At 38.5% G+C, this 22,847-nt stretch overlaps 1 protein-coding gene across 4 annotated transcripts; it reads right to left on the reverse strand.

Moving 5' to 3' along the window:
• Window positions 1-235: 235 nt before the first annotated feature.
• Window positions 236-21,121, reverse strand: RIOK2 (RIO kinase 2). 4 transcript variants are annotated; one of them, XM_086629344.1, is made up of 12 exons: window positions 20,954-21,121; window positions 19,974-20,112; window positions 18,950-19,066; window positions 17,830-18,005; window positions 15,244-15,332; window positions 11,423-11,614; window positions 10,919-11,011; window positions 9,447-9,980; window positions 8,861-8,901; window positions 8,396-8,492; window positions 6,553-6,634; window positions 236-4,222 (listed from the first exon to the last, which is right to left on the reverse strand). In XM_086629344.1, the coding sequence occupies exons 1-12, from the start codon at window positions 21,017-21,019 to the stop codon at window positions 4,061-4,063; spliced, it is 1,788 nt and encodes a 595-aa protein (XP_086485470.1). In that variant the 5' UTR covers window positions 21,020-21,121; the 3' UTR covers window positions 236-4,060. The 4 variants fall into 4 exon arrangements, with proteins under 4 accessions (XP_086485470.1, XP_086485471.1, XP_086485472.1 ...); XM_086629346.1 differs by lacking the exon at window positions 6,553-6,634 and having other exon boundaries at window positions 4,184-4,222; XM_086629345.1 differs by lacking the exons at window positions 6,553-6,634; window positions 8,861-8,901.
• Window positions 21,122-22,847: the final 1,726 nt, after the last annotated feature.

Here is a 22,847-nt window from a genome sequence, read left to right on the forward strand (position 1 = left end):
TAATAAAGTAAACCTTTTTTGTAGCACATTCCACAGTGGCCTCTTCTCAGACAATTGCACATTAGGTAAAGGGCTGTTTTCCATTTCTTCCACCTACAAAAATAATTTACGTGCAGGAAATACAACAGCAATCCACTTTTTAGTTAACAGGCAATATTATGAGATATAAAAACAAGGCAGCATATCAGGTGATGCCTTACATTCTCTAACAGAATCTATATCTCTAACAGAGATCTAACAGAAATATGAAAAGAAAAACAATGCTTGTATACTTCAGCCTTTGACTGGACTCCTTATAGAATTCATTAGTTCAGTTTTGTTCCCTCCTTGGGTATCCACATTTTTACTCAAAGAACATTAAAAAAAAACCCAAGAACTGAAGTTAGAATACACCAGTGCATCGTAGTATGTAAGGAGGGATGAATTTAATTTGAAATAGGAATTGTAGAAAATACCATTTAATTAGAGAGTAATTATTTACATACTGATACTTGTCATTCCTTCCCTGCTATTACAACACTTCATTTTCCTGTCCGGGCACAAGCTAGACTAGCTCTGGGGTTAAATAGGGACTGTGTGGTAGAAGGTGTTATCTTCACAACCCCTGCATTATCTGAGACAGAAGCTACATAATAAGCAGAGATCAGGGACATGCACAAAAGCAAAGACAATTCCTGCAGTTACGAGTTGAATGCTGGGCTCCTTTTTCCAGCCTGAGTATCCTCCTCTATCCTCCAGGTCTACCCATTTCTTTCCCCCTGAGGCTGCCTGCTACCACCCTTCTGCAGATTAGCTGTCTCAGTCGGATGTTTTCTGTCGCACCAGTCAGTAGGCAGCCTGACATGCCTCCTCCTTGAGACTAACAGCCAGCATGCGTGCTCTGTGTCACGAACGCTGCAGTCTTGCATTCCATGTTCCTAGGTCAGCAGGTATGGCCGTGCCGGTATGTGGGGGCCACTGCAACTCCACACATGATCCAGAGCAGCCCAGATATACTACACAAGGCTCAGGTCCTCTCAGCACACATTCAGTTACTAGGGAAAAGAAATTTCCCACCTATATAAGGAAAAAAGATGTAAAGTTTTCACAAATTCATTACCATGAAGTTGCATGTAGAATCTGGTTTAAACAGTGAATTAATTAAAAAGTATGCTTTTCTTTCTCTTTCAGCTATGTAACAGGAACACAACTTTGATATTAAAGGCAAGTTGAAGATAAAAAAGAATGCAAAATTAAACTTGTGATGTATTAGGCTACTCCAATTTGAATCTATTTTCCTGGAATGTGGTTTCCAATTCCATGTACAGTAAGTGTATTAAAATGCCAGTGAATTAAACTATTTACATATAAAAGAACAGGACCTGTGGGTTGTTTAGGGGTCTGAAGAGGCACTTTAATCCAAAGACAGACATAGATGTGCTCGCAAAAGTGTGAAGTACAAATGTAATTATACTGATGTTATACAAGTGTAATGTTTCCTTCAGACAGAAGGGCTGTTTGTAGCAGTGATAAGCTACATCAACTAGAGTTACTTTGCTAGTACAGAATACTTCTGTATCAGTTCCAGTTAAGTCTTCCTGACTTGGCAAAAATCCAGAAGTAAAGACGTGTTCTTTAGTTATTATACAATCTTTCCTTCCATGTTTCCAAGCAAAAATTAGTTTTTCAGGATTCAGCAGTGGAAAATTGCTACATAACCTTGTACCTGTATCATGAAATAAGTTTTAACACATTCTATTGCATATATTGAGTGAGCATAGTACAATATTCATTTGTTCCTTACTAATTTTCAACTCTTGTTTGTTACAAATTAATGAACTAATGCTACTTTATGTGTGTTCATTAAAATAACACATTTTAAACCAATTTTGTTATAACCCACACATTGCTTCCTGCTGAACACATGAATTTAAGATAGTCAATAACTATTGTCTTAACCCCTGCATTTTCCGAAGTTAATTCTAAATACTTTGTTTCATATGCAGACATTCAAATAGAGTGAGTACTCTGAAGTTCATTAGATGCAGAAACTTCATTGAAACTTTTGGTGACTTTAGATATTTCAAGAATTCTACTGCTTTGGAAAAAACAGGCTTTAATAAAGATATAATAAGCTCTAACTTTGAGGATTAGTTCCTCCCTTGCTAACTCCAGTCTCACGTCTCCTCTGGCAGAGTTAATGAAAATGGTAACTTACAGCTATCCATTAGAATAGCTTTAAAAGAGTTAATGGATATTTTAAAGGAACATTTTGAACATAAACAGCAAAGATTTCCATCATCCCTTCTTTTCTCATGGTGCTGAAACAAATGGATAGCCTTTGGACATTTTCAGAACCAACTACCAAGACAGACTTAAGGTCTGAAAGAACTAGAAAGAACTCATTCAGTGTGAGAAATCCTAAATTAGAAGCCCAAAAGCACATTCACATCCTAGCCAAGGAACACTAATTCAAATTTTGTTAAGCTGTCACCAAATCAGTTTCTTAACAGATAAAAGCCTAGAAACATAAAGATTTTTTTCCCCTTAATGTTTAAAATGGAAATGCAATTAAATTGACTTAGTTTGCTTTTCTACTCCTGCTAAAATCATCTCTAGCTGTATCAGGAAACAGGCCTATATACCTTGATTGCAGTCACTTATGTGTAAGATTTAATCGGACTTCCTTACTTCTGTCAAGCTGTGACGCTACAAGGAACACTAATCTACTGCATCTCTTCACTGCTCTGCCCTGGTTTTATTCAACGCTGCTAGCTGAGACTAGCTTTTATATTGTTCCAGAGAGAAGACGAAAATTAAGTACTTTGAAAGCAAGAGTGTGCAGCAAGATAGAATAGAGGCTGAATTCTTCAACAGGCTAGAACCTGAATAAGGTATCAGGCATTATCAGGTATACAGGGTAAACAACAGATAGTATCAGACATGCAAGCAGAAAAACAAAGGTCATCGCCAAAGTTTCTAACTTCTTTTACTAAAGCAAGTAAAAGATTTAAGATTTTCCAAACTACAGATTGATAATTTAAACTCCACAAAGTTGTCCTTCCCAAGAAGGGCTTCACCTCACATCTCAAGCAGATACAGTGGATACAAGGTTAAAAAAAGAACAAAGAAAAATTTAAACTGCTCTCTGTGGCTTCAGTGTTTACAAATGCTTCTCTCCTTAAGTTTATTATATGTTTTTAAAAATAAACACCATTAAATTTTATTGCTAGACCTATCTTGCTTAAAATTAAAAAAAAAAAGAAAATCAAGATACTTTTTTTTCCTAGGTCTTCAGACCCCAAGGATACAGCATAGTAAAAGCCATGGTAATATTTCTGAAAAGAGAAGTTCCAGATTCCTCATCGCTTTATGGAAGTTATTAGATATAAAGGAATTAAATGTATTAGTAACTGTGCAGGCACAATAAAAATGTGAGTGCTTGCCAAGGTCTGTACAACATTGTTGTTATTTATTTTTCTGGGCAAGATTTATATGTCAGATCTTGGAGTGAAGGGAAAAAAAAATAACTGCTGGCTTCAAAGAATGCATATTCATCATGTCAACTGCTCACATTGTACAGGTACAAAAGAAACTTAAAAGTACTAACTGCTATCAGGTTCATATTTGTGATTTTAAATTAAACCAAACAAATACGTGTTCAAAACATGAGGGCAACATTTTAAATTTAGATTTCATATCATTGCAAAAATTGGCTTTAAATATTTCCCTTCCTTCCCTCTTAAGAGGAATCCTCTGCACTATAGAATATTCTTAATCTAAACAAACACAGTACAATTGATTTAAAACAAGACACACAGGAAATTACTGTAGTTAAATGATCTTAGCTAGTACTAGTGATTTAATTTATATTACAGTCAACAGCTCTAAGCAGAAACACGTAACAAAATCCCTCGATCAACATCACAGGAACCAGAATGAGGTTCACTAACTTCCAGAAAAATATTTGGTTGTATAGAATAGATTGCTCCAGTATATAAAAAGATTACTGGTTAATAGTGTAATTCTTTCAACTGTATACACTATGAGCTTTCTCATGTTATATAGGAGCTTTAATAAACTATCCCCAGAAACTAGCTGCATCCAAGCTTGACTTAATGTTGTGCATATTTTCTCGACGTTGTTTGGTATAAATATTTGCTTCTCCTTTTTGCAGCCGTTGCCTCAGAGCAGACTTTTGATGTTTGGTCAGTTGACGTTTTATCTTCTGTTTCACCAGTTCCTACAAATAAACAAACAATTCAGTATCAGAACTTTTTGAAGATCATTTAGTACTAGGATGTGGCACAATGATAGTGCATTTTGAGTACCAACATGAACATGCATGATCGTAACTGGAAGACTACACCATCAAGATGACGCACATCAAGAAGTTGGTGATCTACACAACAGTTAATGTGAGTAAGCTCAACTCTGTGCTGTGTTGCACTAGGTTGCATGTGCAGGTTTGTCTTCAGCCCTGTCTTGCGCTGCACAAATTCACTGGCAGTAGGATAAACTAAGCCAGATCCTGCTCAGTACTGAGCGGCCTCCTGTGTGGCCCTGCCTTTATCTAAAAGTGCAGCAAGAAGTTCTCATGTGAACGTCAGTTCAGCTTGACTGTAGAAATGATGAACAGAGTTGTTTCCTTGTAAAAAAAAAAAAAAAAAATAGCTCAACTGACTGAAAAGAGATATTCTCTACTATGGAAAAGGTCCGCATTGCATGCTTCATGTGTGTTGCAGGGTCTTGTTCAATGCTACACCTCAGGGCTTTCAGCATCTAAAGGAGTGTGGGACTATCTATGCTATTCTCTTATGACAGTCTTACCTCTAATAAATAGCATTTTAAATCATACCTTACAGAGTTTAAGTGGCTGTCTTATAAGAATCATAAGGGACCAGCACATCTCAGTGCAAAACATGTCTTCTACAAAAATGTAATAGTGTTCTATGCTTGAAGATTTGACAAATGTCTTCTAAGTTAAAAAAAAAAAAAGGATCAATAGACCATTTCACATCCTGCAGTAATTATTTGGCTTGTGTCTATTTTTTCTTAGCACCCTGTTTTTAATAAAGTTTGGATTACAAAGATCTGAGTATGATCCTAAAGGGAAACATCAACTCCCTACAACAAGTGTGGCTAAAAAAGAGAGGTAGACAAGAGTGATTTACAATTCCTCCTTCAGTTTTCCCCTGTTGTGAGGCACTCTCCTGTTATGATTCAGGACTGTCTCATGCCTCGATAGCAAAAGTACTAAAACAGCAACAGCAAATGTTATTTCCCTAAAACTGAAGTAGTTTTATGAAATTTCATCTGTTATTTATACCTATGTTTTCATTCTGAGTTTGGCTCTCCATTATGATGGCAACAGCTAACTATTATAAAAATGAAGCCATGATTTAGTATATTGTGGGAGTGATTTTGTCATTGGGAAAATGATCCCAGTTCAAGCTGCTGGGATAGAAATGATCTTCAAAATACTTGCATATTTTGTCTTGGAAGAGAAAAAGAAATCAAATTATTTCCATCTTTCTAACTATTTCATCATGACAGAATCATACCTTGTTGGAAATCCCACAGGAGTGTTTTATTTTTATCCTAATTAATAAAGCATTAAAAAAAAAATCGTAACAAGGAATAAATCTGCCTTTAATAAAAGATCTGCTGCTGTTCAAATAACTGGACAAGAGGAAAAACACCCATCTAACTACATTTCCTTTACATGTACGACAATTTCAGTTGCTTTGTGCTTTGTTGATTGTACCATCAACTAAATTTCACTGTAGCATATGAAGGAATAAGTTGGTAGGGACAAAATCAGGAACCAGAAAGCATAATTCTGGCAAGTTATGCTCTTTAAGAATTGCTGTGACTAATACAACTAAAGTAACAAAATACAAGGTGAATGCATTTACTCGATCCTGATTTCAGCAGGAATCCTGTAAATTAGGAAGCATGGGAACAGCAGTTTCGTAAGTTATGTTGCATGCAGGCTAACTGTCGAAATGTGGATAAAAACCATTTGCACGTGATGTGTCCTTTCCTTGGGTACTTAGTAGCACTCAGTATTTAACCATGAACTCTTTGGAAATAAAAACTGTAGATTCTTTTTAAAAATATTCCTGAAGAAAAAATAATCAGAACTAACTTAAGCTATTGCACCAGTGTTCTTCTTTTGCCAATAAAGCATCTGTCATTCTGTGTTGTCTATAGACAGAACCCTGAAAGAAGGCTTGTCCACTTCTTGCACTCTGGTCCAGGACAAACAACTTCCTTCCCAGTTTATGCAAAACTTGCTGGAAGAAATTTTGCAAGCTGGATACCAGAAGTCTTTGACATGTCATCATAATATAAATTCACCAAATTCTATTGCTCAAGCACAGCACATGGTGGAAAGACTCACTAGTCTTTCCATCATCATAACCTATATGTAAGGAAATACTGAGAAATGCTTGAGAGTAAAGAGATTTACATTTTATTATTTAAATTGTTGATTATTCACACTGTTTCCTCTATTTAAATTACATTAGTGCATATAAAGATTTGTACAAGCACAGAAAGATACCTTACTTTATATGGAACAGATGATTTTCCAAAATTCATGATGCCTTGTCTTTTTGGCATAGTCTCCAAGTCACGACTGTACCTACTGCTGTAGGAAAAAGTTTTTTTATGTAGCTGAATCTCTTGAAAGCTTTTCTGCTGAAGTGCTTTTATCTTTCTTTTACAACAGAAAATTAGGTATGTACATGTCATTTATATATTTTTAACAAATTTCATGTGTCTGCCTGAGAATAAACATACATTCACTAAACACTTAAAAAAGGTTTCTACAGCTACATAACAACCCCTGCTACCATCAAGTGTACAGAAGTACAATTTCAAGTAATTTTCTTTATCGGACTTAGTAGCATTATTTTTTTTTTTTAATTCTGCACACTTAAATCAGCAAACTCAAAAAAAAAAAAAAAAGGGGCAGGGAAAAAAAAAGAAATTAGAAAAAAAGATAGCATGGATCAGAAGCTAGGGAATTCCTGGCAGGTGATCCTGGCTTTTGTTTACTTCACCTCATAGTATTAACCTAATCCTTTGTCTTCTTAGGAAGATACAATGCGATTCCCTAGAATAAGAACTGTGATGACAAAGATCAAAGTTGTTTTTTTTCCTCACATGAAATCCCGTAAAAAATGTCTTAGACAAGGTGCAGACATGCTGTTCCTCAATATTTATGTACACATATAACTTTATTAGTTATTGGTGTATGTTTGAAATACTTATCTTAAAAAAAATTAATAAATCCAAACATGAAAGAGCCAACTATTCCATGAATATTATAGCTGCCGACAGGCACCTTGTATAAAACAAGGCTGCTTCACAGAATAACACATCACTTAATAGGACAGTAGCAAAACCTTTGTTAGGAAAGTACTGAAGCAGTAAGTAGCAAACTGTAAAGACTGTATATGAGAAGGATCAAGTCTAACTAAAAAATAAAATCACTCTTGCCAGCACTAGAGGTTTCAGATCCAGTACTTCTAGGACTAATACGTACGCTAGACAACAGAAATCCTTTGAACTGACACAAATTGAAAAAGCACATATACACTTTTGGTACATGTCGTGACAGAGCTGAAACTACACTAACATGTTCTCCAAACTAGATTTTTCAGCCCTTTTGGTCCTAACTACAAACGAAAATGAGACTGAACATAAGTACTCATATTTATAATGGCAACTATGTAGTCTGATCTAATTAAAAAAAATACCTCATGGATCAGTTGTAAGCTGAAAGACATTTCTTCCTGTTTTGTGCAAGAATATTTTATAAAAAGAACTTTATTCCCTTTAAAATTAAAATGCGGTTTTAAAAATGTGACAGAGGTAGCCATACTGACTAGTGTATAGTTTGGGGTTGAAGAAAAAGACATTAAATTCTGCTGTAAAATGCTCTGATTTATATAATGCAGAAAGTCAATGAAATTGATATCGCCAAAGAAATCACTATTGAAGTTCATGTAAATGTTTCAGAAAAGCATGTGAAGAAATCTCTAAGAAGACAGGTAAAAAGGCCAAATTAAATCTTGATTTAAGCATTCATTTTTAAAAGAAAAAATAGTGCGTTAACATACATTAACACATATTAGCCAGTTATACTGGCTAAATGAGTTCATGAAAGAGCAAAGAGCAACAGATGAAGGAAAAGTGCTGGAAATCATTCCCTGTAAACAATTACAGATGAATTAGTCCTCTTTTTCTGTGAGCATGGAAATGCAAACCAGAAAGGTACCTGGTAACAATCTTTTAAAGATAATTAATATAGGTAACATTTTTACAAGTATGTACTAACAGCTATGTGCAATTTAACATGATTTGAGAGTAAAGTAGGTAATAACACAGTAACAGTAATATTTACCGCTGGAATCGTTGAACAGCTCCCAACACTTCTGACCGATGTGATACTTTTAGTCCTGGTTCTGTTCTCAGTAATATGAACGATATTCTCTTCATTTCTAAAATTCATATATAAATGTTTTATTCCACTAGCAAGATAAACATCCTTTGCCTTTTTGAGCATCATATTCTAGTTTTAATTTATTGACATATAATCTGAAAATTCCCAACAGAACATGCAAGTACTACAGAACATTTACATCTTAAATATTAACACTAGTTAAAAACAGGCATTTTATGAAAGGAAGAATTTGTTGCGTAATAGCCACATGTATACCAAGCACATGAAAAGAAGTTTCAGAACACTAAAAAAAAAGTTAAATTTCAGATTCCGCACAATGTCTTGAAAAGTTATTTCACTAAAAAGCAAAAGCAGATGGAGTATGAGCAGCTGGCAAACTCAGAATTTCATGTACAAGGGGCTTACTTGTAGGTAAGCAGGAATTTCTAAGTATGTCAGGAGATGAACTAAAAGCAAGAACAACACACAGTATGATACATTTGAATAATACATTCCAAGGAGCTTGTTCTTGCTAACTTCAGCTAAGTGATCGGCAGAACAATTTGGCTTTGAGATAGAGTATTCAAATTACAAACTTATTCATAAAAGTTATTTAGAAGCAGTATTTTAGTATCAAGAACTCTTTAATTACCAATACTAACTGAAATATAGAAAAAGGGAAAAAATTCCACCACAGAAAATAGGTTGGTCTATGAATTAAATCCAAGACCTGCTCTCTCATTAGACACTACTACACAGCTGGGTGGGTAAACGCTTTGTTACATTAAATATGAAGCATTACATATATAGTATCAATCAAAAGGTTACCTATCATGAGAACAATAGGAAAGATATTCACTGCAATGTTTTAAAAATAAATGGAATTTTTAGTCTTCAATTTAAACAAGGGTAGCTGAAGCGTAGGCCTTTTAGAGCTACTTGAAAGGTTTATATTTATTGTGGGAAGGGGAGGATAGATTTACTAGTCCTAGATAGTAAATATGAATTTTACCTGTAATGGCTGAATTTCCCATCTGAAGTTGACAAGTCAACCAGATCAGGGCATTTGTCTCCATTTTCTTTATTATTACAGTGCTCTTCTTGACCTGTCTGATTTTCAACTTCAGCAGTGTTTTCAGTTATGCTTTTGCCCTCAAAGAAGGCAATCGCAGAAGTCTCTGCATCTTCACCAAACTTCCCAAGCATAGCTTGCCCTTCAATTTTTTCTAAGGCTGAACTCAACTTTGACATATTCAGCCTTTGTGTATTTTCACTACTTTCAGTTGCATCAGCCTCTTCATTGCTATACATAAAGTCATTAGAGGTTTTGCTTTCAGAGAAATCACCCACTTCAAACATGAAGTCTGCATTTTCTTTATCTTTGCTGAGGAAGATGAGCTTGTTCTCAGCATCTTCTACAAATCCTGATACCTCTGGTGTATTATCATGCTCATCAGAATCTGGTGGGTAAAGCAGTTCACTATCTTCCTGCATTTCTTTTGTATAGCCGCTGGCTGCAATCTCTCTATCAAGAGAACACTCTCTCCTGTTAAAGAAATAAAAGTTTTCTTTTAATATGCTAAATCATCAAGCTACCAATATGCTACTACATTTTGGATTAAAAATACTAATAAAGCTAGACTGTAACTACCTATACTATTAACAAAGAGGATATAATCTGTTGAAACACACAGACCATCACATGATAGTACTGAGCCTTAGGTAAAGTATTAACAAAATGTGGCCTGAGAAAAGCAAACTTCTACAGAAGATGATTCCATCTCCATAACCAGCATTTGTTTGTTTATTTATAGGAAATTATTTTATTTTAGCAGGAGTACAATTTGGCTTTAAGTTCAAATTACGTGTAAGCAAACAGAAGAATAAAGGGTACAATGATGCACACAGACTGATTCATGTGTGTTACCCCTTTGGTAAAGCACTCAAAATGAAATAAAACCCTTTTAATTATAACAGTTTCAGTCCTAAAATAAGAGAAAAATTACATTTCAAAAAGGATAAAAGACATTAGGGAGAAAACTTTGAACATAAGAATGTTTGGAGAGGCAGTCACCATATTTACTAGCATTTTAAAAATAAATTTAAAATTGAAACCCAAATTAATCCTCAACATAACAGAACTGTCAAATAGGCTTTGAGAAGTGGGAGAAACTGATTCTGCGTCGCTGTTAGTATTTCCTAGATATTTACCATTTGGATTAAGCTTTCAGATTGATCTCTCCTCCTTAACTGCAAGAGGAAAAACAAAGGATCAAGCAGCAGATTTTCAAGCACACTGTAGCTTTTGGAAACCACTTACAGTAACTTTGGTTGAAGAACACACAACAGGAATGACAAAAATATAATTTAAAATTGCACAGTTTTTTTATTTCTCCTACAAGTATCACTCACAAGCACCTGTTTTTCTCACAAAACCAACACAAATACCATAAACAGAAATCAAATTCATCTGGAGGTTTCTACCTGATATCTTTGAATGCCGGGAAGAGCTCACTCTCGTAATTGAAGCGTTTCTTAAAGAACTCCTTAATACAGTTAACATCTCTGTCAAAATACCTGTAAAAAAATACAGAATAGTACAAACACAAAATCAAGGTAATGACATCCACTGCAATGAAAAACTAAAACTACACTTCTTGTCCTTTACTGATTTTATCTGAAAATTATTTTCATTAAGTGATCCCAAGACAGAAGGCTGGAGAGACAAACTGCATGTAGTTTATTTCTAAGCATTTCTTAACTGAACACCACCTTTATTTTTAAGAGGCAATTAATGACATATTTATCCTAAAGAGACATTTCTACTCATTCACAAATCAAACTATGTTTGGAACATTATTTGTGATGCATGACAACAAAGGCAGAAGAAGGATCAGAAACAGGTGTATGGAAAGTCATGGTTGACTATTTGCTGTCAATCAGCACTTGTCAGATTTACTTTGAAAACATCTTTAAATTTGAACCTACCATTCAGCATTTGCATGTAATGTTGATATCATCTGAGGGAAATCAATCATAGTGACATGGTCATCATTATCCAAAATGAGATTAAATTCATTGAAATCACCATGAATCAAGCCATGATTGGCAAGTTTTACAATTAGATCCATTAATTCACTGTAGACAGAGGCAGGATCTTCCATTTGTCGCACCTGGCACCTGAAAAGTTAAATAAAACAAAATAGTCTGAACCTTGAAAGACTTTGTTTAAAAATATAGGCAAAGTATATGAAATACATCTGACAGAATGACAGGGTAATTCAAGTTAAAATGGTCCTCAGGTCTCTAGTCCAACACCCTCCTCAAAGATGAGTCAGCTCCAAGATCAGACCAGATTGCTTAGCGATTTGTCAAGCTGGGGCTTCAAAAATTCCAGGGATGGAGAGAGACTGTGTAACCTCCCCAAGCACCCTGTGCCACTGCCTCAGTCCTCAGTGGGAGAAAACTTCTCCTTATATCCAGGGTAAATCTCATTTCAACTTACGCTCATAGTTTCCCATCAGGCACTATTGTCATAATGCATTATTTAAATAATGGATCCATAAATTTTTATGTCTCTCCTGTTTTATCTAATCTTATGGTCTCAGTAGGAACCAGATCTTCCTGTATTCAAACTCAAATGCTCCATAACACTTTTTTACAAAAATATATTTTCTAGATTAAGTTAGTAATAAAACAGAAAAAAAGCTTGAAGCATTCCTGAACGTATACCTCAGACATCAAAGTACTTTAAGTGGCAAAATACAAATCATCTTCCCTTTCGAAACAAGTAAAAAGGCAGTTATCTTATTGTACCATAAGCCATCAAGAAGTGGTCAGCATTTGCAGTTACAATGTGAAATATTTTGGTCTCAATACAGCACTACAGCATTGAGAAAGGATAATTTGTACAATACATAGAACAAACAATGGAAGTCTAGCAGCTCTGTAACAGGCTCCTGTCGAACACTTTCATATCCATACCAAAATTAACTGGTGACACTTCTCACAGCCACAGGTCTGTAACATAAAATGTCCCACTTCCTCTTTGAATTTGGAAGTAATGTTAACTGCTATCTTCTGAGATAAGAATCTCAGGTCCTAGGGTCCAGCTAGAAGGGCTGGAGCAAGGAAGATGTACCCTTGGTGGAAGACCATCAGTTCAGTGAATACTTAATCAAACTGGACATATGTTAAGTCCACAGACCCTGACGGGATACACCCCCAAGCGCTGGAGAAGCTGGCAAGTGTCATTGCAAGGCCACTCTTGACAATCATTGATTAATCATGGTGACTGGGGGAAGTATCTGAAGACTGGAGAAAGGCAAACATCACTCACATCTTCAAAAAGGGCAAGAAGGGGGGCTCAAGGAACTGTAGGCTGGTCAGCCTCACCTCGAGCCCTGAGAAGGTGATGGAGTTGCTGAACTTGGAAACCACTGTCAGGAACATTAAGGACAAGAAAATCATAAAGAGTTGTCAGCTTCACCAAGGAAAAGTCATGCTTGACCAACCTGATAAAATTCCGTGATGAAGTGACTAGCCTGCTAAATATGAGGACAGCAGTGGATATTATCTACCTGGACTTCAGTAAGGCTTTGACAGTCTCCTGTGAGACTCTCATAGAAAAGCTGTTGATGTACAGTCTGGATGTGCAGACAGCGAGGTGGATTGAAAACCGGCTGAATGGCTGGGCACAAAGTCTAGTTGGAAGTCAGTGACTAGCAGTGAATCCAAGAGCCAAAAGTGGTTCCAGTCCTGTTTAGCATCTTCATTAATGAGCTGGATGATGGGGCATCAAACTGGGAACAGCTGATAGCCAGAGGGTTGTGCTGTCATCCAGAGGGACCTCAACAGGCTGCAGAAATGGGCCAGCATGACCCTCATGAAGTTCAATGAGCAGCACAAAGTCCTGCATTCAGTGAATGAACAGTCTCATGAATCAGTACCCACTGGGTGTCACGCAGCTGGAAAGCAGCTTGGCAGAGAAGAATTTGGGAGTCCTGGTGGACACTAAGTTTAATATGAGCCAGCAATGTGTCACGGCTGCAAAGAAGGCTAATGGTATCCTTGGCTGCATTAGACAGAGCACTGCCAGTAGGCTGAGGGAGGTGATCCTTCCTCTTTATTCAAAAGCGGTAAGGGCCTATCGGCAGCAATGTGTTCACTTCTGGCTTCCCCAATATAAGAGAGACATGGACATACTGGAGAGAGTCCAGCTAAAGGTCACAATGATGATTAAGGGATTGACGCATCTCTTCTATGTGAAAAAGCTGAGAGCTGGGACTGTTCAGCCTGAGGAAGAGAAGGCTCAAGGGAATCTCATTAATGTATACAAGTATCTGAAGGCAGAGCGCAGAGAGGATAGAGTCAGGCTTTTTTCAGTGATGCCCAGTAATGGGACTAGAGCCAATGGGCACAAACTGAAACATACGAGAGTCTGTCTGAACATAGGAAACAGTTTCTCCACTGTGAGGATGACTGAGCACTGGCATAGGTTGCCCAAAGAAGTTGTGGTGTCTCCCTCCTTAGAGACATTCAAAAGTCATATGGACATGGTCCTGGACAACCAGCTCTGGATAGCCCTGCTCAAGAGGTCCCGTCCAACCTCAACCATTCTGTGAGATGTGAAATACAGTAGGTACAGTAGGAAAAACTAAGTCTAATTTGACAGGAACTTTGGATAATACTGTACTTGTCAAAGACAGTGTAACAATTGTCTACCTTAAGTCACCAATTCTGCACTAGTTTTTCAACTCAGGAAAGGGACAACAGAAAAACAGGCAGCAGGCTCTAAGTGACCTTGCTTGAGAAGAGTGTTTGGATCACAGGACTGCCAGAGGTCTCTTCCAACCTCAACTATTCAGAGATTCCTTGATCTTGACATATTTGAAATAATTCTCATCCACTACTTATCTCCTTTAGGTTAGAATCGCTAAACAGGGAAAGAGTGGTAAACTTCCACTGCAGATGTCCACATGGAACTTGAAGTGCTCCATGTACATGATGGATGTGGAATTATTTAACAAATGAAGATGGAGAGACAGAATACAATGAAGTCTCTTCCACGTTACTCTTTAACTGTCATACTTTGGGATTAATTCCCTTTTGATTAAACTGCCCATTTTAAATCTTGATTACTATGCACGAGCATGGACTGATAGTAGACACTTCAAGTCTCTGGATATGCACCTAGGTTATCATACATTATATGAAGTACATAAGCCTTTTGCATTCTGCTCTGCAAACAAAACAAACCATCCTTTCACGTACAAACTTCAATGATATTTAATGTTTCTAGATGTTGAACAACTGACGCAAAACAATCTTCCTTGAAGAAGCAAAACCAGAATATACATGGTATTCTGTGTAAACAGAGCAGTTCTAAAATGGTGAGTTATAATCCCTGAATTACCAGAGCACAGATCATGAATTGGAGCCCAAAACATGAAGGATGTAATATTCAATACTGTATACATCCAATAACATACAGAATACATGATTTCTGTGTAGAAAACAGTTGCGGTACTAATCTGTGTCACGCTGCTCTTTTGATGTATTCTTTACTTTAAAAATTAGTCATTTCACCAGTTTCTTTGGACTAAAAAAACACAATTTCTCTGAATAAAGAGGTAAGAGAAGTAAGATCATAACTAAGTAGAATGCTAGTGAGTGTGGGCTTGAGAGCATTATTCAGAATGAAGTCAGAATTCACTCACTTGACAAGGAAAGTGAGTACCCTGCTACCTTAATGAACCTAACATTGTTAGGGTTTCTGTAACACAGAGAATTCAAGTTTCAGTACTCACAAAGGATAGCCATCAATAAGTTCCATAACAACTGCATGCCTGTTGTAGTCTACAGGTTTTGGAACAGGAAATTTTCTGTCATGCAAAGCCTGGAAAGAGACAACATCCCGAAAAACATTACATATATTGACAAACTCCTGTCTAAGAAAAGCAATAAATATTAGTACGGAAGCAGCATATATTACTCAAAGCTAACTGAAAACATCAAATCACATGCTTAGGAAGGAAGACAGCGTAACAGCCACTGGAACTTCAATTGCAAAGACAAATAAAACTCCTGATTTTAGATACTAAGCACGCTGCTATAATGTCTACAGTTTAATTATCACGCATCTGGAAGAAATACACAAACAGAACGGAAAAATGACAGAATCATGTCTGATCTGTTAGCCCAAGTGATTAATCACAGATGACTTCGAATAGAATGTCAAGCATCAGAAAAAATTTCCACACTAAGTCACTGCCAATACAGTTCGGCCTGAGTTGTTAATCCATATTCAGTTGCTGTAAGACAAAAGTTCATTCTTAAATATTAATGATCATCATTATACTACATTAAAGATTAACCAAAGGTAGGTCGTAATATTTTGAAGGTCTCCTGTTTGCCTCTTCTAATGCAAATTAATTCTCCTTCAACTCTTCTTTTCAGGGAAACTAACTCCTACGATTATATTCCTATAAGTCCTGACCACACAGTGCTTTAGCAGTTGGACCAACTGGACCAATATAGAGGTTCTATATGACGGTATATATATGATGGTTCTTTCTCTTTCTGTTGAGGCCACTGGTAGAACCTATCAAGGTTTTTTAAGAGAAACAAGAAAATAACATTTAATGTATATAGTACTGTTGAATAGCACAAAACATGAAGGGAAAACTATTTTTTAAAAAATAATTAGTTTTCCACTATCAAATTTCAATTACTATATAACATCTGCATTTTTTTAAAGCAGGTCTGCAGGAAAATAACCCAAATTGGGAAATGGAAAAATACTGCTTCGCAAAGTTCAGCTCAAAAGCTGCAATATTAAAGGCAGCCCTGAGGCAAGGCGTGGCTGCTGCTCTCAGGAACACAATGCAGTTGGTATGGACAAGACCTGCCCTAGCCGAACAGAACATGCAATGTCCTTGAAATGGGGAGCAGAGTGGTACGAAGGTACCACGGCTCGTCCCTGTTCTCAGGGATAAAAGAATGGCTGGCAAAGGTAACCACACAACTGTTAAGGAAGATGGATCACGGCCTTCGCCTCAACAATGGTGAACCTAGCCAAGCATTCACCTAGGCCATTTGTGCCTGTTAATATTTAACAGGTTGCCAAATGGCTGGCCTTGGGATGAACTTTGCTCATTATAATACCAAAACACACCTCCATCCCAAAAGCTACCTGTCTCCGGGCTGCAACCACCCCTCACTGAGCGTGCACTCTGAAATTTTTTTAACCTGTCCCTTTAAATCGAAGCAAGGAAAATTTACACCAATCCTAACAAAGGTATGTATGACTAGAGTCACTCAAGCTCCACTGGAAAGTAATGAAATAGTATAAAACAGCAAATGAGAAAGGGGATGTTAGGGAGAAGACCCCCATCGGAACATCCGGGATCAGTCAACGGGCTGAACCTCTCTTCTCCCCCCACTAGGGATGCCTGTTGGGTAAGAGCTCTGTGTTATGTGTGCTTAGTTACTAACACCTTGCAGCTATTTCTTATTATCACTGCAGTATTTTAATCAAAGTTGTTTTTGTAGTCAGTCGCTATCACCGGCTATCTACGAATCTATATCCTGTCACGAATAAAATATATATACATGTTTCCAGAAACTTTTGAATTATTATAAGGAGTTTAGGCAATAGTACTACTGGTGTTGGTCCCGAATAAGTGGGCGAATCACCCTCTGACTCACCGGGCTGCCAAGGGAAGGTAGGGGGAGTCGGACCCAAGGGTCTCGTCAGACTTGGGAAACTGATAGACTGGTCTTTTGACCTCAAAACGTGACAAGGTCAAAAAATCTGGACCTCTGAGAGTAGCAATAAATATCTGGAAATTAAATCTATTCCTACAGTGTAATACAATGTGTGCCCTTTCAGATCAGAACACCAGTCTGGACTGAAAGATTTCCCTCAGCAGCACAGCAACAACTGAAAACATGGTAAATTAAAAAATAAATTAATTTCAAAAAATGACAGCTGAACAACAACAAAAAAAAGAGTAATTCTGACAAGTAACTGTAAATTTTGTGACTTTTTAAAGTGGTTTTGCAAGCTTATGCAATAAATTTTAATGAAAAAATAGCAGAATTGGTGATATATAAATTATCTATCCATAAATAACAATGCTCATCTGAAATTCTCTCATGACACCTGCTTCTGTTCCCCATGACTTCCAAGGCAAAGTTTCGTTTTTTTCATTGGAAAGTATACAAAACATACAGCATTGAAATTATCTGAAACATATTCTTTAAGTCCATTAGTAAAAAAAAGCAAAAAACGTAAATCCTACCGGTATTGCAAATATGAACTCAAAAGAGTGTCTGAAATGTATCTTTCAGTCCATTACACCAATGCTGATACTGTGTGAATGGCCACCTACCTTCATATAGGCAAACTCCTTCATTGCTGCCAACCGGGATAAATACAGCCATGACATTTTATGTCTATGCTTGTGGTAGTCGCGTTTGTTTTTCAGACTACGAAAGGAAGTTCTTCCAAGCCTATGTAATTTCAACGCAAACTGTTGCTCCTCTTCATTTGCAACAATATAAATATCTAGAAGACACAAAATGGCACAGATCTGAGAAATAAATGTTATCTAATAAGTCAGCATCTGATGAAAAAGAGCAGCGAAAAGTTATTCACTTCTCACAATTACTAATTCTGGCATGGCAAGTTCTACTACAGTTAGTGAAGACTGTTCAATTTACAAATTGTACATCAGAGATCAGAACAAGAAGAAATTACTGTTAAAGAGATCATGGTACTCCAACACAATAAATATTGATGTGATCTGAAACTTCTTTCAGAGTAGGAGATCTTCAGGTTCCTATATTCAGGTTAATATCCCCAGGCTATCTGCACAGCAAAGAACAAATACAAGCTACCTTTGAAAGAAAGCTAGGGCAGATGCTGGTGTTCTTAATCACACTCTGGTGGAGCCACCTTTCTATGGAGTCAACAGACAACCCAAGGGACTAGCCTCTTAATTTAAACAGCAATAACAAATAGCTTGTTTCATTGCTATTTGTCCCCAATAATCCCTTTCTCATTCTTCAATTATACAAGCTACGTGCTGTGTCAAATTACCATCTTCATGAATGTAAGTGGAATCAAGATAGTACTCCAACAGTTTTGAGCCTATTTTACTTTACTATCTTATTTTTAAGTGGGATGAAAAAGATGAAATTATTCTTTTTGTAAAATGGTTCTAAACTCTTCACAAAGCATGAGACAAACGACATCTGCCTGCAAAGTTCCTTTTAAAGCAGCGAACCAAGAATCAGACAAAAAGGCCAAAGTAGAATGACACTCTTGTGAAGAAATATTCAAATGCAGCCACAAGCTTCACACTGCACTTCAACAAGTAACATAAAAATCTTGATGTTCGACAGATTAACTGATGTGACTACCCAGAGGGAAACTTATCTAGTTTCTAGCAAAATATCTGCAACATTACAGCTCTATTTGCTTAAAAAAAATATTTTTTTTTTTATTACCTGATTCTTTGCCAACACCCATCTGGTTTCCAACAGAATTTATGACTTGCCGGGAAGACAGAGTTTTCAAAGCAAGGTAATCATATCCTGCATTAGTTAACCGATAACCCTGGACAGCTAGGTAAAAACAAAATGCAAAATGTTTCTTTCCTTTTTATGCATACATTATATTTAAAATAAGTCTGTCTTATTTCTTGTTTCAGCTTACAGTACATAACACTCAAGTAATACTTCACCTAGTATCAGCCCAATTTGACAGAACGGTAAAGATGTTTAAATTGCTGCAAGTTTTATGAAAATTGATAACCGGGTAAAAGACAGACATGCTGTTAATCCCTTTCTAACAGAGGCAATGGCAGTATATTAAATAGCCTGGGAAAATCCAAGTTGCATTTTGGAAGACACAAATATAGGACACAGAGCAGGGATCTGGGACTGTTGTGATGACTGAGGTCAACCCTTCATGCTCTGAAGAACTGGGACAAAAAGGATAGGGATTTCCTGTAGACTCCTACAGTGTGTTTGCAAAGCCAGATGCAGCTAAAAGGCTGAAGGAAATGGGGAAAGGCCTGTACAACTACTACTTGTCATATGACAAGGAATTAAAACTACTTTAGTAGCTGTTTCTGAGCAGGTGAAACGTACAAGACTTGCAGTCTGCTCCAGTTTGTGTACTGTAAGACTGTAACTCATTTGGGTTGATTCCTGTATGCATTTGAATATCGCCTTAACTGATAATTCTTTTCTTTTTCATAACTTTGGTCACTGAGCAAAAAAGAAAGCTGACGATGAACAACTGTTCATCTCTTTTCTGCCTGCCATCTTTATCAGTTATTCATCACCAGCAGCTCAGCAGACAGCTACAACATTTGGTGCTGCACAAACCCATACTTCCAGCGTAGGTCCAAGTGAAGGTAAGGCCAGCAAGTGCTCTACATGCCAAGCTGTGGTACTTCTGCAAGTACGACTGTGACACACTGGGGGCACAACGACAGAAAGAGCCCAACACAAAATTCAAACTCACTTTTAGTTCGTTCATAAGCTACAAGTTTGTGCTTCACTAACTCTCTCAAAATTTTATTACAGCCACCATGTTTAAGACTGGCAATGGAAGCAACTAAGCTAGCAGGCACTACTTCATGGTTCTTCATGCCCATTTCCACCTAGAAGAGTAAATAAAAAAAATTTATTAGCCCCGGTGCTTGAGCAATGAAATATCAGATCACGTTTGAGACTAAAATCACTTTTCACAGATGCATTATTTTTAGTTTTAATGACTTAAGCAAACCTTTTAATACGTATCACTGCCCCTTAATATCCTTTGTATAATTCAGCCCTGAAACTTCTATAGTACTCGCCAGAAGATGAATGGCTGGTTAGATTTCAGTCTCGGGAGTGGATGAAGGAGCTGTTCTACATTTCTGAAATGAGATTCCTTTTGCGTACTTACACAGCCATGGCTCAATTTGCCTTTCCACTAGTACTTCGGCTGTCAGTAAGCCAGACAGGCCAGCCAGGGCAGCCTGCACTTAACATACAACTAGCCACGGCAGCATGCCGCGCGCTGTAAGCCTTTGTTCACTCCTCATTAGACAGAGGGACAACGCAATCAGCACGTGTGGAGAAACTGGAGACGGTATCTTACTGGGCGGCAAACACCGGGGCAGCCCCAGCGACCGCTCTGCCGTTAACGATACCTCCGAGCTGGCCGTCTGAAGGAACGGCGTGACCTGTGCCCTCCCCAGAAGGAAACACCAAAATCGGGGGGGGGGGGGGGGGGGGAGGGAGGGGGGAGGGGGGTGGTGAGGGCAGCGACACAGAAGCAGATCTCATACCCCTGCAACCTCTCCTTCGCTGCCGTTTGCGACACACCAACCCAGTCGTCCACCCCTGCACAGATCCCGCCCAATCTCGCGTAGCTAACCGGCCATGCGGAACTCGGCGCGCAGGGCTGGGGCAGGCAGGCCTCCCCTCCTCCCCGCTCGCCTGTTCCCTCAGGCTCACCGCTGTGAGGACCCTGAAGTGCTCCCTGGAGAGGTACCGAAGCATCACCACATTCAGCTTCCCCATGATCGCGGCGAGAAGCACTCAGTAACAGCGCGAAGAGCCCACTCCGTCCGGAGAGGAAAACGGCGGAAGGCGCCGACAAGCGCGGAAACGCGGCAGCCCCGCACCACCGCTCCGCCGCATGCGCAGAGCTCTCAGACTCCCGCAGCAAGCTCCTCCCGCCCCCAGGTTGCTGCATGTTTGGGTCCTGGCAGCTGCGTACGCAGTTGTGTACACGGCCGGATACTTGTGTGTGTCATTCGTCACTGAGTCACTGTCGACTGAAAATCGAAACAGAACTATCCTATACTCCGAAAATAGCCTGACTTCTCTCCCTACTGCGAATCAGCCAGTTGGGTGGCGCGTGCATCTGCCAAGACCGACTCCCTAGAAGAAACACCACTTGAGCCACGCAGGCAAACCAAGCGGGTGTTTCCGCCGTTGCTCGGTTGGAGCCGGGGGGCGGTGTGGGATGAGCACGAGCTACCAAGAGCGACAGCGGCACTACCGCCGCCCCCGCGCTCTGCTCTGGCCGGCCGCAAGCCGCGGCTAAAACTGTGGCTGCGCACCACGCGGGTCAGATAGCGGCTCTGCGCTTGTGTGTGCGGGGGAAGCTTTTTATACGACTTAAACCAGTAAATCCTTCATACTTCTTTTTTTTTTTTTAAAAAAATAGAACTTAAAACATTGCTATAAAATGTGCATCAGTCCCCTACTTTTTTCACCCCCTTTTTAAGCTTCACATGGCAAGTCAGAAAGATGTTACTAATCAATTATTTTTGAGAAAAGTTCTCACAATAACAGCAAGATCTATATATTTTTGTCTGTTTCTATTGTAATAAGTTGCCAGCAGTACCGGTAGAGACCATATATGGAGAGATGAAATAACGTATGTGGTGTACTAGCCTGTGACACAGTGCTCTCCAAGTAGTGAGGAAGATAGATTATGTGGAGGAATGGCATATGCTGTGTTGAAATTCTCTACAGCAGTGGTTCATGCACAAGCCGGGTAGGTAGGTCATCCTCATCCCATGGGTATGTGCCTCCTTCCAAACTCCCGTTCACTGTAATCTTTATTGAAACCCCATTAACTGGAAGACCTCATTACCCAGGATATGGAGAAGGCTGAGGTACTCAATGACTTCTTTGCCTCAGTCTTCACAGGCGTGTGCTCCAGCCACACTGCCCAAGTTGCAGAAGGCAAAGGCAGGGACTGGGAGAAGAATCATAGAATCATAGAATTGTTAGGGTTGGAAGGGGCCTCAAAGATCATCTAGTTCCTGTTATATGTTAGTTTCACCAATTAATGCGAGGAGACAGAGCCAATTAAATTGACGTCTTTATTTAGCAAGTGGCAACAAGCAAAACAGCGCTGGGCGGCCCGGGAGTTTCACTCCGCCAAACGGCTCGCATCCGATTTTCGAAAGTCTTCTGTTTTATACTCTTCTTTTTCCAGTGTAGGCATTTCTCTTAGTGGTGTACTCTGCGTCTGTGCGACTTGTTGCTAGGGGGTCATTTTCTGCTTTCCTTTGCCTCCTGGTGGTCGCAGGGATGAAGGCTCTATGTCTTCCTCACTTCACGTACTCCTCGTACTCCTTGTCTTCATGAGCTCCCCCCCCCGCCAAACTTCCTTTTTCTCAAGTCTTTATCATACTTGTTTGCATAACTTGACTTTGCAGTTTAGCCTTGCTCGCTTGGCAGGATATTGGTTATCTTGTTAAGCAACTGCCTTTTTGTGAAACAATGTAACAATGTTAGTTTCTAGGTTTGATGAACAAACAATATTGAGCTTATCACAGTTCCAACCCCCCTGCCATGGGCAGGGAAACCCTCCACTACACCAGGTTGCCCA

The sequence above is a fragment of the Tauraco erythrolophus genome, chromosome Z (genome assembly GCF_009769465.1).
Source record: "Tauraco erythrolophus isolate bTauEry1 chromosome Z, bTauEry1.pri, whole genome shotgun sequence".
NCBI lineage: Eukaryota > Metazoa > Chordata > Aves > Musophagiformes > Musophagidae > Tauraco > Tauraco erythrolophus.

Excerpts from the sequence above, each read along its gene's own strand:
- RIOK2 (XM_086629344.1), bottom strand. The coding sequence starts at position 21,019 with ATGGGGAAGCTGAATGTGGTGATGCTTCGGTACCTCTCCAGGGAGCAC. Across the intron at positions 19,067-19,973 it reads AGCTTATGAACGAACTAAAA|CTGTCCAGGGTTATCGGTTA; the intron begins GTGAGTTTGAAT and ends GTTTTTACCTAG. Across the intron at positions 15,333-17,829 it reads AGGAGTTTGCCTATATGAAG|GCTTTGCATGACAGAAAATT; the intron begins GTAGGTGGCCAT and ends GTCTCTTTCCAG.